General features: G+C 37.9%; 1 protein-coding gene across 1 annotated transcript; it reads right to left on the bottom strand.

Moving 5' to 3' along the window:
- Positions 1 to 24: 24 nt before the first annotated feature.
- On the bottom strand, positions 25 to 8,803 carry LOC107583764 (protein-glutamine gamma-glutamyltransferase 2-like). The gene is made up of 13 exons (XM_016270072.1): positions 8,788 to 8,803; positions 6,359 to 6,535; positions 5,740 to 5,967; positions 4,896 to 5,014; positions 3,938 to 4,066; positions 3,593 to 3,770; positions 3,338 to 3,476; positions 2,985 to 3,088; positions 2,619 to 2,861; positions 1,853 to 2,119; positions 1,572 to 1,732; positions 1,351 to 1,487; positions 25 to 175 (listed from the first exon to the last, which is right to left on the bottom strand). Exons 1-13 carry the CDS (start codon positions 8,801 to 8,803, stop codon positions 25 to 27), a joined length of 2,049 nt encoding a protein of 682 aa, XP_016125558.1.
- Positions 8,804 to 13,429: the final 4,626 nt, after the last annotated feature.

The raw sequence follows: 13,429 nt of genomic DNA, 5'->3' as shown, positions 1-13,429 counted from the left end.
GATTTCTGGGACAGCGTTCCTATTTCACATTTTTGTCCGAACAATGATAGTGGCTTCTCCTTTTACATCTCTCAGTCTGTCTGAGTCAAAGTCGACAAGCAGTTTCCTCAGGCCAGCACGGGTGGGCTTGAAGGAGAATTTAACGGTCACAGCCTGACCAGGTTCAATCTTACCACTAAAGAAAAAGAGACATATAGACATTAACAGTCAACCAAAACTTGGATGCCTTAGATCATGTCCGATGCACTTCGAGAAATGTATACTAGATACTGAGTTCATGCATAAATGAAAATTTGCTGAAAATGTACTGCACCCTCAGGCCATCCAAGATGTAGATGAGTTTGTTTCTTCATTGGAATAGATTTTGAGAAATTTGCATCACTTGCTCACCAGTGGATCCTCAGTGAATGGGTGCCGTCAGAATGAGTTCAAGTTGATAAAAACATCACAATAATCCACAAGTAATTGACATGACTCCAGTCCATCAATTAATGTCTTGTGAAGTGAAAAGCTTTTAAAGGAACACGCCACTATTTTTGAAAAAGAGTTAAAGAGATTGAGTTTTACCGTTTTCGAATCCATTCAGTCGATCTCCGGGTCTGGCAGTAGCACTTTTAGCTGCAGCTTAGCATAGATCATTGAATCTGATTAGACCGTTAGCAAAAATGACCAAAGAGTTTCAATATTTGATGCTAACGGTCTAATCAGATTCAATGATCTATGCTAAGCTGCAGCTAAAAGTGCTACTGCCAGACCCGGAGATCGACTGAATGGATTCGAAAACGGTAAAACTCAACTGTTGGAAAATGAGCCTATTTTCAAAAATAGTGGCGTGTTCCTTTAAGACATTTTTAACTTCAAACTGTAGCAAATCAGTCTAAAACAGTTAAATATGTTTGCGGTGGATTTTGAAGTGAGAAGACAATAAGGGCATGGACTTTTTCACTGGAGGAAGTGTTATTATGGATTATGGGCTGGTATTTTGGCAAGAATTGTTGGTTTAAAGTTAAAACGCCTTTATGATGAATTTGTTTCTTATAAACAAGCACAACTTCACTTCACAAGATGTCAGCTGATGAATTGCAGTTGTGTTGATTATTTGTGGATTACTGTAATGTTTTCATCAGCTGTTTGGACTCTCATTCTGACGGCACCCATTCACTGCAGAGGATCCATTGGTGAACAAGTGATGCAGTTCTATATTTCTCAAATCTGTTCCAATGAAAAAACAAACCCATCTACATTTTGTATGGCCTGAGAGTGAATTAATTTTGAAATGCTTATTTTGGGGTGAACAATTCATTTCATGTCGAGTACATACTCTGCATGATTTCTAAAACTAGTACATACTGTGTTTTTATTTCTTTGGCCTCTGTCAGTCCTGCTCCCTCCACGGTAAACACGCCTCCTTGAAGACTAACAGGTAAGGGGTTGTTGAAGGAGATGTGTGCTGTCAGTTTATGTGATACAATCGCTTTCCCAATAATCTGAAATTTAGAACAAATATCGGTCATTGGTAAAAGGGCTAAAGCCATTGACACAGTGCTAGTATTAATGGAACAGTTCATCACCTTGATATGAAGCGCTGGCATTTTCAAGGGGATGTTGATTTCTTGTAGGATGATGTTGTCTTGATCAGTGGGTTGGAGGAGGGCTGTGACCCTTATCATGTGATGTTCAGACACACATGCCCCATAATGGCCATACTGAAGTCGCAATACTTCTTTATGAGCTATAAAGTGATGCAAAGATATTTTTTAATTTATTGTCCTTAAAGGAGAGGTTACATTTGTTTGCAGATGCCACTGTGCGCAAAATAATTCAGGATACTATCCAAGTTTCCTAGTCTTACCTTTGTGAGCTGGCACTGTGAGAGAGGTTGTCTTTCTCTGGCACTCTGCGCGGTGGATACTATTGTAGGTTATTGCGTTCGATGTGACTATGAGCTGTGCATCTGTGTCCTCCCTACCAGCATTATACACCTCTATGATCACGTCAAAGTCTGTCCCATGGATAGCTGGGGCATGCTTGATGAAAAGCTCAAGCTGCCCTGGGCCTTTGTTCTTTTGGCCCACTTGTCTTCCTGCCTTTTTATAAACCTCTCGCTCCTTCATTGATCCTGTGGTGGGACAAAGCATTTGAATGTGATTAATATCAAAATGTCACAATTTCAGAATCAGTTGACATGGACAAATATAAATTGAAATCAAAAACACGAATCAAAATATATCATACTATATTTCTTAACATGATTTACTGTGAACATGCCTTACTCTAAACAATACACCGATGGAATATCTTTCCTTTTTAGGCTAGCGTCACAAAGACCACTTATTTTCTAAACAATTATTATAATAAAAATGTATAATATCAATAAAAAATATATATGTAATAATAAATGTTACATTTTTCAATATTTCACCTACACTTCAATTTTTAATCATTAAATATGCTCACTTACTCAAACAAACGTAACAAGTAGAAGTAACGTGTACAAGGTTTCAGGTACAATAGGAGACAATGAACTTAATATTACAACAGAATGTCAAAGGTCAAAATGAGTTCATTATAATAAATTGAAAACAAATGAGTACATTCGACAGGTCGCTTGTTTTTACCTTCAGGATATTTGTAGTTAGCAGTAATGTCCTCTCTGAAGTCTCCATACACACTCTTAGTGCTTATGTTCCGCCCTATAACTTTACTGTTTTGGGACACCTGAATTCGTTCCCTGTCTGGATGAACAATCCAGACGATCAGATCAGCATTCACCTCAGAAAACACAAATGGGGTGTCGTACTTGAACCCCACCTCTCCCTCCTTGACCGCATGGACTGGACAAGGCCCACAGCAGAAGATTCCTGTAAGAACATGGGAGAAGAGGATGTAGGTATGTACAAGCTAGCTTTTATGTAATAGGAGATAAGAGGAAGTAGTTCTCTGGATATTCTTGTTTTTTTATACTTGAAAGAGTAAAGCTTTACCATCACTCCTTTCTTGAGGAGTTGGATCTAGCACCTGCCATCCATCGTAACCTTCTGGGAGGTCATCGCGTTTCATCCAGGATTCAACCCAACAGTGGTAGTTCCTGAAAATAGAGGGTGAGACTCACAGGTCAGGGACAACAGAGGAAAATGTTATTGCTCAGAGTTGCTCTTCAAGTGAAATGAAACAACTGGTGTCATATAGAAAAGGTTTAGAGCTAAATAAAAAAACTCACCAGATGGAGTCCTTCCTGCCTTCAGACACACTTTCAAGTTGATCAGAGTTGCTCTTCAAGTGAAATGAAACAACTGGTGTCATATAGAAAAGGTTTAGAGCTAAATAAAAAACTCACCAGATGGAGTCCTTCCTGCCTTCAGACACACTTTCAAGTTGAGCATTGAAAAGGTAATCCACAGAAATGTTTGCATCAGTGTCATGGGCAGATGAGTAATTTGTGATACATCTCGTCGGAATGCCAAGACAGCGGAGGACTGTGGAAAGGTCATGTTACAGAACACGTGAAACACAAACAGAAATAATAACAGTAGTAAGCATTTCTGAATTTAGAAAGGACCTAGAATATTTTCTAAATCTTTTGCTTTCTTACCTGTGCAGGCCACTCCTGTGAACACCCAGCACTGGCCATATCGCACTTTCTGTCCTCCATCCTCACTCCAGCGCCTCAGGATGGGCACACTGCCAGTCCACCGTGTGGGCGCTACCCCATCACTGTACTTCCCATCCCAGCGCCCAGATACCACCCCCCGATCATCATTAGCATTCACCTGTTAATGCAGATTATTCTGTATGTAGAACGTATGTATACACAGAATGTATATATGTATAAAATACTTCTTACAGATTACTTCAGTGAAAAAGTAATTTATGCTTGAGCAAATATGATTATAACAGGGGTGGAGACAGCGAATTACCATGTTGACAGATGCCTTACCATGGCAGTAATAGTCCTGCTAACATAAACAGGGCTTCCTCTGTTAGCTATTTCCATCTCTGAATTTTTCAGGGCTGTGGGTGAATTGTCCAGCACTTCAAAGCAAATATCCACCACATCTTTTTCAAACTGTTTGAAAAATAGAATCCAAAGAATATGGAGTATTCACAATTAGATACAGTTAAATATACACAATAAAGTGTGTCTACAGAAGAGAACTTAAAATGGAAAAAGTTGTATGTCTAAACCATAGACTAAACCATTTTTATTTGTGAGTTCTGTCCTTAGGGCCTAACTTATATTTTACAAAGAAAGCTTAGCACTTTCAGTTCCCCCGCTTAACCTGGTGAATCAAATTTCTCCCCCAAACTTCCAATATCTCTCTGACTGAAATGGGACAGTCACTTGTTTGCAAGACAAACATTGTTGCTGAAATGTCTGACATCTATAGAGAGTGATTACCCAGCAGACAAACCCTCTGCGGTTCTCCTGCCACTGATCTGTCACAATTCACACTCTGCATGTCTAAACCATAGACTAAACCATTTTTATTTGTGAGTTCTGTCCTTAGGGCCTAACTTATATTTTACAAAGAAAGCTTAGCACTTTCAGTTCCCCCGCTTAACCTGGAGAATCAAATTTCTCCCCCAAACTTCCAATATCTCTCTGACTCTCTGTTTGCAAGACAAACATTGTTGCTGAAATGTCTGACATCTATAGAGAGTGATTACCCAGCAGACAAACCCTCTGCGGTTCTCCTGCCACTGATCTGTCACAATTCACACTCTGTCTCATCTGAATTCCACCACCATGCAACATCACCCATAAATCCTGACTGTATGTCAGTCATCTCAGGCTGTTACTTTCTCAGAAAGGGCACTGGCCACAAGACTGTCTAAACAGATGGGGGCTGTATACATTTGGATCTTGACAACCTGGGAATGCATTTGCAGGTTACCTGTCCAAAGTTCCAAGGCACAGTGGTGATATCATCCCATGAGCCCTGGTACAAGATCCCATTTTCATTTAAAATGTACTCCTGCAGCAGTTCCTCACTTGGAAGGTACACAGAGTCATCTACAGGAAAGAAAATCTATTATAGTATAGTAGTATAAAATAGTATTATAGTAATCTATAAGGCATAATATTATGTTATGCCTTAACTGCAGGGTGTACTTATAAAAAAAACAGAATGTTAGTGTCCGCTGGTATGGATGTTAATATAGTTATCATTATAGTAATTGTTCTTGGTGTGAACTGACCTTAAATACCCTTAAAAATAACAATAATTAGCTTAGCATCCACACCAATGGACGATAATGTTCTGTTTATTATAAGTGTGTGCTGAAGTCATCTGCTGCTTTAAATGTGCAATCTTTAATGTTGGGTGGATTATGATGGTCTGTCAATGTTTTATCATTCATCAACTGGAAGAAAAATCATTCTGAAAGCGATTCCAATTATATAATTCCTCAGTATTATTTTTGTTGTGAACTTCCCTATTCTCGTAGAATTAGAACAATTATTACAAATGTATGGTTATAGTTATCATTCAAGTATTCATTTTTAGTGTGAGTAGCCCTCACGTTGTTCCTACAATTACATTTTATCTTCCATGGAACCCAAAAGCATAAGCTCCAAAAGAACAAATAAGCACCATAAAACTATAGCAAATGTCTTCAGTTCAACTTTTAGTTTTCTAAGGTTATATAGTGTGAAAAATAAAACAAAAACTTTTGCACAGAAGAAACAAAGTCATGAGGAATTTACATTTTTTCAGGTTAATGATGCCAAATACTCACCTTTGCACCAGGGATTGAAAAGCAGGTAGAAGGTCTGAGGCTTGGTTTGCTCCAGGATCTGCCCATCAGCTGAGAGTAGAACCACAGTCATGCTGTACAGACCCACAAGAGCATCAGCAGGGCTGTGGAGAGTCAGCATCACCTCGCCCTGAGCATTACGCTGATTAAACCACCATTTCCCATGATCTTGCGAGTCTGACACCTTCAAGACCACCTCATTATTCTTACCTATAACACACAAACATGTGCACACAAATCATATGCTGTTGGTATGTGCATTTTAGTTTTTTTGGCTTGACCCCTAAACTGATCTAATCTGGTAAATTCTCTTATACTCCAATTTAAGATTACTGCAGTTTCAAGCCCCAGTCCAAAACCTACAGGCCACCTTTTTTATCTTCCTCACTGTTAAGGTGATGATACATGGAGAAACTTTTTTGAGCAATGTTGCTTGGGCACTTTCCCACTGAGAATGGGCAACAAATTTAATACTTTAGATTGGCCGTGGGCCCTGTGTCTCACCTGGTTGCCTGTTGATGGCAACATTGCCTAGCAACATTGGTAAGAAAAAGTTCCCCTGTGTATCATTACCTTTACTCTCTCTATTAAGTTTACTCACCCAGGTGTAGTATGAGGTTGAGCTGGTGGTCTTGGAGCTGTGGGACGTGCTCAGTACACTGCAGTACTACAGAAAATGGCTGACCTCTGCGCACCACCAGACGCTCCACATCCATCTCCTCAGTGCGGTGAGTATGGTTATTCTCGTAACACTGCAAATCTATACCACTCAGTAGGGCTGGGCACCAAAGAAATTAATAAACAATTTAAACAATGCAAGCAAATATAATTTGAATATCCATTTAGTTTAGTGAGACTTCGTTCCCTTGACCTATAACATGTCTTTAAATACTTTGAATGTTGCATGCTGGTTATTTGGGTGGCTAAATTTATGTTAATCATGGAATGGATTAATGATGTGGTTGCCAAAAAGCTTGTTTTCCAGTCTTGCTGACCAGTTTGAGATACCGATTTAAGATACTTTTTGAGATACTGACTCAAAAAGTGTGTTTCATGACAAAATGCATTGTTTAAATAAATATGGAAGCAGGCCATTGACTCGTTGGTGATTTTATCTGGTCTGGTATTGGATTTCTTGTGAGGTCTGGGCTTTATAGCCTCAGCTTAGAAAGCAATGAAGAAAGTGGTATGACAGTAACATTAAAAGTAAATGATTAAAATGAAAAGATTTTCCACTATTTTGTCTTTTTGGTGTTTAAAAAGTTATCTTCTTGTGAACTGCTGAACTGATTTGTATTATATTTGCTTATATTATCTTTAAACAGTGGGGTTCAAAAGTCTGAGACCACCTTAAAAGCTGGAATACACTACACGACTTGTGCCATAATTTGCAGTGTGGAGTGTTAACATTTTTGCAATGTTAGCTGCCAAAATTTTGAGCCAGTCTGCAGATTTTGGGCAGTCGGAGTTGAGGGATTTCACAGAAAATTGCATAGTGAATGACGCAGACAATGATTCCATTTGGTCAGAGAATATTAAAAATGCATTACATAGCGAGGAGATCTTTGTTTCTGTGTGTGATTGTTGTGTTTGGATCATTTTGAAAGTCTGGTAGTGTGTGACCCTCAGTTTAGTTTATTGTATGATATCCATGTTTTATTCTGTAACCATTTACAAAGTTGGCAAGTATCTAATGCCTAGTGTTTTAAAACACTTTTTTTATTCCAGTCTTAAAACAAAGAAAAGTTATGACAAAACATAAAAATGAATAAGAAATATTTAGGATTTAGGATCTTCTAGTCAATATTTAAATGTAAACAAAAAGCAAAAGGTCAGATGTTCTTGCTTTCACTGAAAATCGCAATGTTCCTTGGGACATTATCAAACCGTATTATTAATGTTTAGCCTGTCACTCTCAGAAATAAAGGTACAAAAGTTGTCTCTAGGCCAGTACCTTTTGAATAGGTACTAAGATATACCTTTGAGGTACTAATATGCACCCTTTAGCCGTAAATAATTTGAAAAGGTACCGCCTCAATGACAACTTTTGTATGTTTTTTTCTGAGAGTGATGAGATGGTGCGAAACAACAGTTATTGAGAAGGAAGAGCATATAATAAACTGCTGATGATGTGTAAAGTTTCAGTTTGAGGTTGCAAGGGTGTAACTTGCAAAGCAAACTGAATATGTTGTGAAAGTATTAAAACTCTGTTCTTCGTGTTCTTCACACAAAGCATTAAAAAAATTATTGACGACAATAACACATGTCTAAAGTGTATGGTAACACATTTCTGTCTTCTCAGCTTGGATTCTGCTCATTGCTGCTTGATGCTACATTTGCTTTTAATGTTACTGTCATGCCAATTTCTTCATCGCTTTCCAAGCTGGGCCTATAAAGCTCAGACCTCACAAAGAGGTCAGATATGGGACCAAATAAAATAACACAGTCCACCAACAAGTCAGCAGTCCACTTCCATATTTATTTTAACAACCCAGAGCGTTTCTATCCCAACTGCCCAGCATGAAACAAAATCATCAGAAGTACTGTCACCAGAAATATTTCACTAGGACTTTTAGCATCTTATACTACTGCTGTTGGAGTAAGATTATGATTTAATGGAAAGGCGTAATATATTTTGATCCATGGTAGAAAGACCACATTAGTGAAATAAGTAGTTTGGTGCAAATGTTTTTGTTTAATTATTATTATAATTTTTTTTTTTATGAAACCTGCAGTTTCCTGCACTAATGGAAAAGTATCTTGCCAGCCCTCTTGGAAAAACTCTTGACCACCAGACTGCTTTACATAATATATTTGAGTTCACTTACACAAACAGTTCTTCAACAACTTCACAATACCTTTTCAAAACAGTCTTTACAGTAATTCAGTAGTAAACAAAAGCATGTGTATATGCTAAACAGCATACAGTATGCTATATACTGTGTTATTGCTATCAATCATATTGATATACTCAGTTCTTACTTTGAGCAATATTTACGAAAAACAAATATATTAAAGAGATTTTCTTACCATTATGGCTGGCCATTGATGGATTTAGCTTGACACTTCTAGTAAGTGATCGGTGAGCCTTTGTAAAATCCTGTTCTTGATGTTTGCAGTAAATTTTTGAAGTCCAGTCCAAGACAGCTGTCTTCCCTGTAATATCTTTGTTTTTTTTGGATCCATTTTATAACGAAAGACCTTCCACGCCCCTTGAAGCCCCACCATCTTTGTTGCTGACTGTCCTTCTTTCTGCATAAGACACACCCTGACTCACGCATCCTCTCCGTTTCCTTTATGACCTCTGACATCACACACACATACAAGATCCTCAAGGATTCAGAGGTGTTAAGTGTGTACAGACAGTGGTCTGTCTATGTGTGTAAGTAGCTCTGCCTCTGCGGAAAAATAATCAAGGCTTGAGTATTTACTACAACCAGTGTAGTCTCTGCAAGCACGTCATTGCTGGAACACTGCCTCTTTTCCGTAAGGGCCAGGGTCACACACAGGTGCCCTTTGATAAAAGGAGAAGTTCTGATGGTTGGGTAACAGTTCTATAGTATTCCATAGATCTACTACACCTCTATTTCCCTGACTCACAGTCAGTTACTCAGAAGTCAGATGGGTCATAATGTTTTCAGAGACTAAGTCTTTCCTTCCCAAACTTTCTCTGTACAATTGAATGTCAAGCATACATTGAGTAACATGCACAATATAGCAGTTTAACATATATTATCTATAACGTGTAAAGTGTAATGCACTGGTATGAAAAGCCTGACATGTCAGCTGGAGGTCAAGGGGTCAAATTGCAGAAACAACTAAAACTTCTCACATAATTTTGTGAGAAATTTCCCTACTGTTTGTGAAGTTAATTAAATTCCATTAAGCTCCCTCACTGATGATATGACAGCATTAAACGTTTTAACAACTGGGAGTCACATAGATCATTAGAATTCTCTTTCCCAAAATAAAGTCATATGTCTGCTGTATTGTCTGGAAGAACAATGATCTCTCCGGCAGTGGATTCTCAACATGCTGTGTGCAGGAGTTGGCACTAAGGGGGGTGGGGGGTTCTAAGGGCTCACGCACTTTTGGGGCCCCCAGAGATCTGTTTTATTAGAAGTAACAGTACTACTAGTAATGTAATAGAAATTATAAATGTATCTACATATAAATGTAGTTACAAATAAAACAAAATAACAACAAAATAAACAAATAAAAACTAAATAATAGAGATGTCTTCGAGTTTCACAAAGAAGTAGCCGCTGTTGTGCGTACACTAGGGTGACCATACATGCCATTTTCCCAGGACGCGTCCTGGCCAGGAAAATGGCACGTATGGTCACCCTAGCGTACACTCATAGAAAATAATGTGTTCGAATTTTAAAGACGTGGCGCGATGCAACGTTTTTCACCACTGAAAATTAAAACAATGTAATTTTGGTCCAAATATAAATCTTAAATTTGTAGCCTTGACAGCATTCTCCTGTTGACCAACTATGCTAGCAGACTTAGCTTTAACTACCACCGTGTATGCTAGTGGATAACTAGTTAGTTCACTAATGAGGTCTATGTCTCACCTCACTTCTTTCTGGGACTTTTCCAAACTTCCTGAAAACTGCAGTTGTTAAACCCCTTCTGAAAAAGAGCAATCTTGATAACACCATATTGAGCAACTATAGACCAATATCAAATCTTCCTTTTATAGGCAAGATTATTGAAAAGGTAGTCTTTAATCAGCTGAACAAATACTTAAACTTAAATGGATACCTGGACAATTTTCAATCTGGTTTCCGACCGCATCACAGCACAGAGACAGCGCTCATTAAGATAATAAATGATATTCGCTTAAATTCTGATTCTGGCAAAATATCAGTGCTGGTACTACTAGATCGCAGTGCCGCATTTGACACGGTCGATCATAACATACTTCTAGAGAGACTGGAAAACTGGGTCGGGCTTTCTGGGATGGTAATCAAATGGTTCAGGTCATACTTAGAAGGGAGAGGTTATTATGTGAGAACAGGAGAGCATACGTCTAAGTGGACGTCCATGACATGCGGAGTCCCACAAGGCTCAATTCTTGTACCACTCTTGTTTAGCCTGTATATGCTCCCACTCAGTCAAATAAATGAGAAAGAACCAAATTGCCAATCACAGCTATGCTGATGATACCCAGATTTACCTAGCCTTATCGCCAAATGACTACAGCCTCATTGACTCCCTCTGCCAATGCATTGATGAAATTAACAGTTAGATGTGCCAGAACTTTCTTCAGTTAAACAAGGAAAAAACTGAAGTCATTGCATTTGGAAACAAAGATGAAGTTCTCAAGGTGAATGCATACCTTGACTCTTCTGGAGGCAGACCTTAGTTTCAGTAGTCATATCAAAGCAGTAACTAAATCAGCATACTATCATATAAAAAACAATGCAAGAATTAGATGTTTTGTTTCCAGTCAAGACTATCATTTTCAAAGTTTTTAAATTCCTTGTTTTATTGTTATGATTATTTTTTATTATTATTATTTTCTTTCTTTTATGTAAAGCACTTTGAATTACCATTGTGTATGAAATGTGCTATATAAATAAACTTGCCTTGCCTTGCCTTGCCTATGTCTACCTCATGGCCTACACAGATGCAGCCTCACCCTCACCCACTCTTCCCCGGTAAGTTCCCCTAACACTTCTCCCAGTTGAAGAAGGAGGTAATCAGTATCTACAGTGTATGAAGGTCTTTGGGTAAAGGTTCAAAATGTACAACATTTTAGACATTGTTTGCTGTATGTGCATAGGTAGCTAGCAAGCACGGAATACAGCTATTAAGCTAATAGTCACATTTAGCTAAATCTAGTTTTTCCAGTAAGAGCATGATTGAGAAATGTTGGATACTGCTGGAAATGCTGGTTTTTCAGGGTATTCTATTTATTATTTTAGAATTTTTTTGTTTGCCCCAGTGAACAATTTCTATTAATATAACTGATTAAGTAGTCAAACTCATTCCATATCAGCAGAATAGTGTGGTACAGAAACTCTATGTCCATGTAGGACAGGTTCTCACTGAATTATGTAAATACTGATACCTGGTCAAAAGCAATAGCAAAAGTAATAGGTCAGTATTATTCAATTACAGACAAAGCTTTTGAATAGCTATAGGATGGCTTGTATGTTTGGTGCGGTAGGGGGCCCAACCTCATATTCTTTCATAGGTACCAAAATTGCTAGCGGCGCCCCTGGCTGTGTGACATTACTACAGTTCTTTTTGACCACGCAGTCACACAAAAGGGTTACTGTTAGGAAAGTTTTCAGGAAAAAATACTCAGCAAAGATTTTTGTTGAATTTCACATTACTTTCTCATTGATTTATCATCAAAGTGAATTTGTCATACAAGTGAGAAACATACTAGTGGCTTTTTGGTTAAAAGTTATTGAGAAGGAAGAGAATATAATAAACCGCTGATGATGTTTGAAGTTTCATAGTTTGTGGTTGCAAGTGTGTAACTTGCAAAGCAAACTGAATTTGCTGAATATATTATCAAAGTATTAAAAATCTATTCTTTGCACAAAGCACACAAATAATTGACAACAATAACACAAGTGTATGGTAACACATTTCTATTTTCTCAGTTTGGATTCTGCTCATTTCTGCTTGATGTTACATTTGCTTTTAATGTTACTATTATGCCACTTTCTACATCGCTTTCCAAACTGAGGCTATAAAGTTTAGACCTCACAAAGAGATCCAATATGGGGCCAAATAAAATAGCATGGTTTGACAACAAGTCAGCAGTCCACTTATTCGAACAACCCAGTGCGTTTCTAACCCACCTGTGAGTCTAACCCATGAGCCTATTTTCAAAAATAGTGTTCCTTTAAGCCTCCTCATCTGAGCTGCCTCAGCTGTCACCTCTCAAAAAATATTTGAGATGACCAATCAAATCAAAGTAGGCGGCCTTTATGTTCACAGAAGCTGCATAGCGCGAATTTCAAGTTCAACGCGACAGTTAGCGGCTATCCACCTTTTTCTTCAACGCGGAAGTAGAGACTTCCGGTTCATTAGCCGCGATAGGTAAATAAAGAGGAGAATAACAATGTGAAGTAAACAGTAAAACTGTTTGCACTACAAACCAGTGTGTTCATAATTAAGATAATACATTAAAATAATATGATAAGACACACCAACTTTCAATATCAAGCAGCAAAACGAACTGTTTTGTTCAGCTAAAAATAGCTGGACGGAGTGGACGCAGATGAGAACAGAAGCCAGACCCATAGAATTTACAAATGGCCCATTTTACGACAAGAAAAAGGTGGATAAAGTGCGGGATAAGATTTAAGTAGCCAAACATTTCATATCTGACCACTGTTTTATGATAGAAATGTTAAATGTGGTTGGTTCGAATGCCAAATTTCTAAAGAGTTTAACACCTACAGATGTAATTTATATTCACGTTTTTTGCTCCTTGGGAAACTAATGATAATGATATTTCAAGTCCAGTCAACTCAAATGTCATGAATGTCATATGGCATTCAATTACATGCTTGTAAAATTATATATGAGCTAAATAAATGCTTTGAAAATATACATGATAAATAATATATACACCACCATTCAAAAAGGGGTCAGTGAATTATTTTAAAGGGTTTGAAAAAAATCTCTTCTGCTCAGCAAG

This window comes from Sinocyclocheilus grahami, unplaced genomic scaffold, assembly GCF_001515645.1.
Source record: "Sinocyclocheilus grahami isolate Dianchi unplaced genomic scaffold, SAMN03320097.WGS_v1.1 scaffold55.1, whole genome shotgun sequence".
Lineage (NCBI taxonomy): Eukaryota > Metazoa > Chordata > Actinopteri > Cypriniformes > Cyprinidae > Sinocyclocheilus > Sinocyclocheilus grahami.
This window is presented reverse-complemented; position numbering and strand designations above follow the sequence as displayed.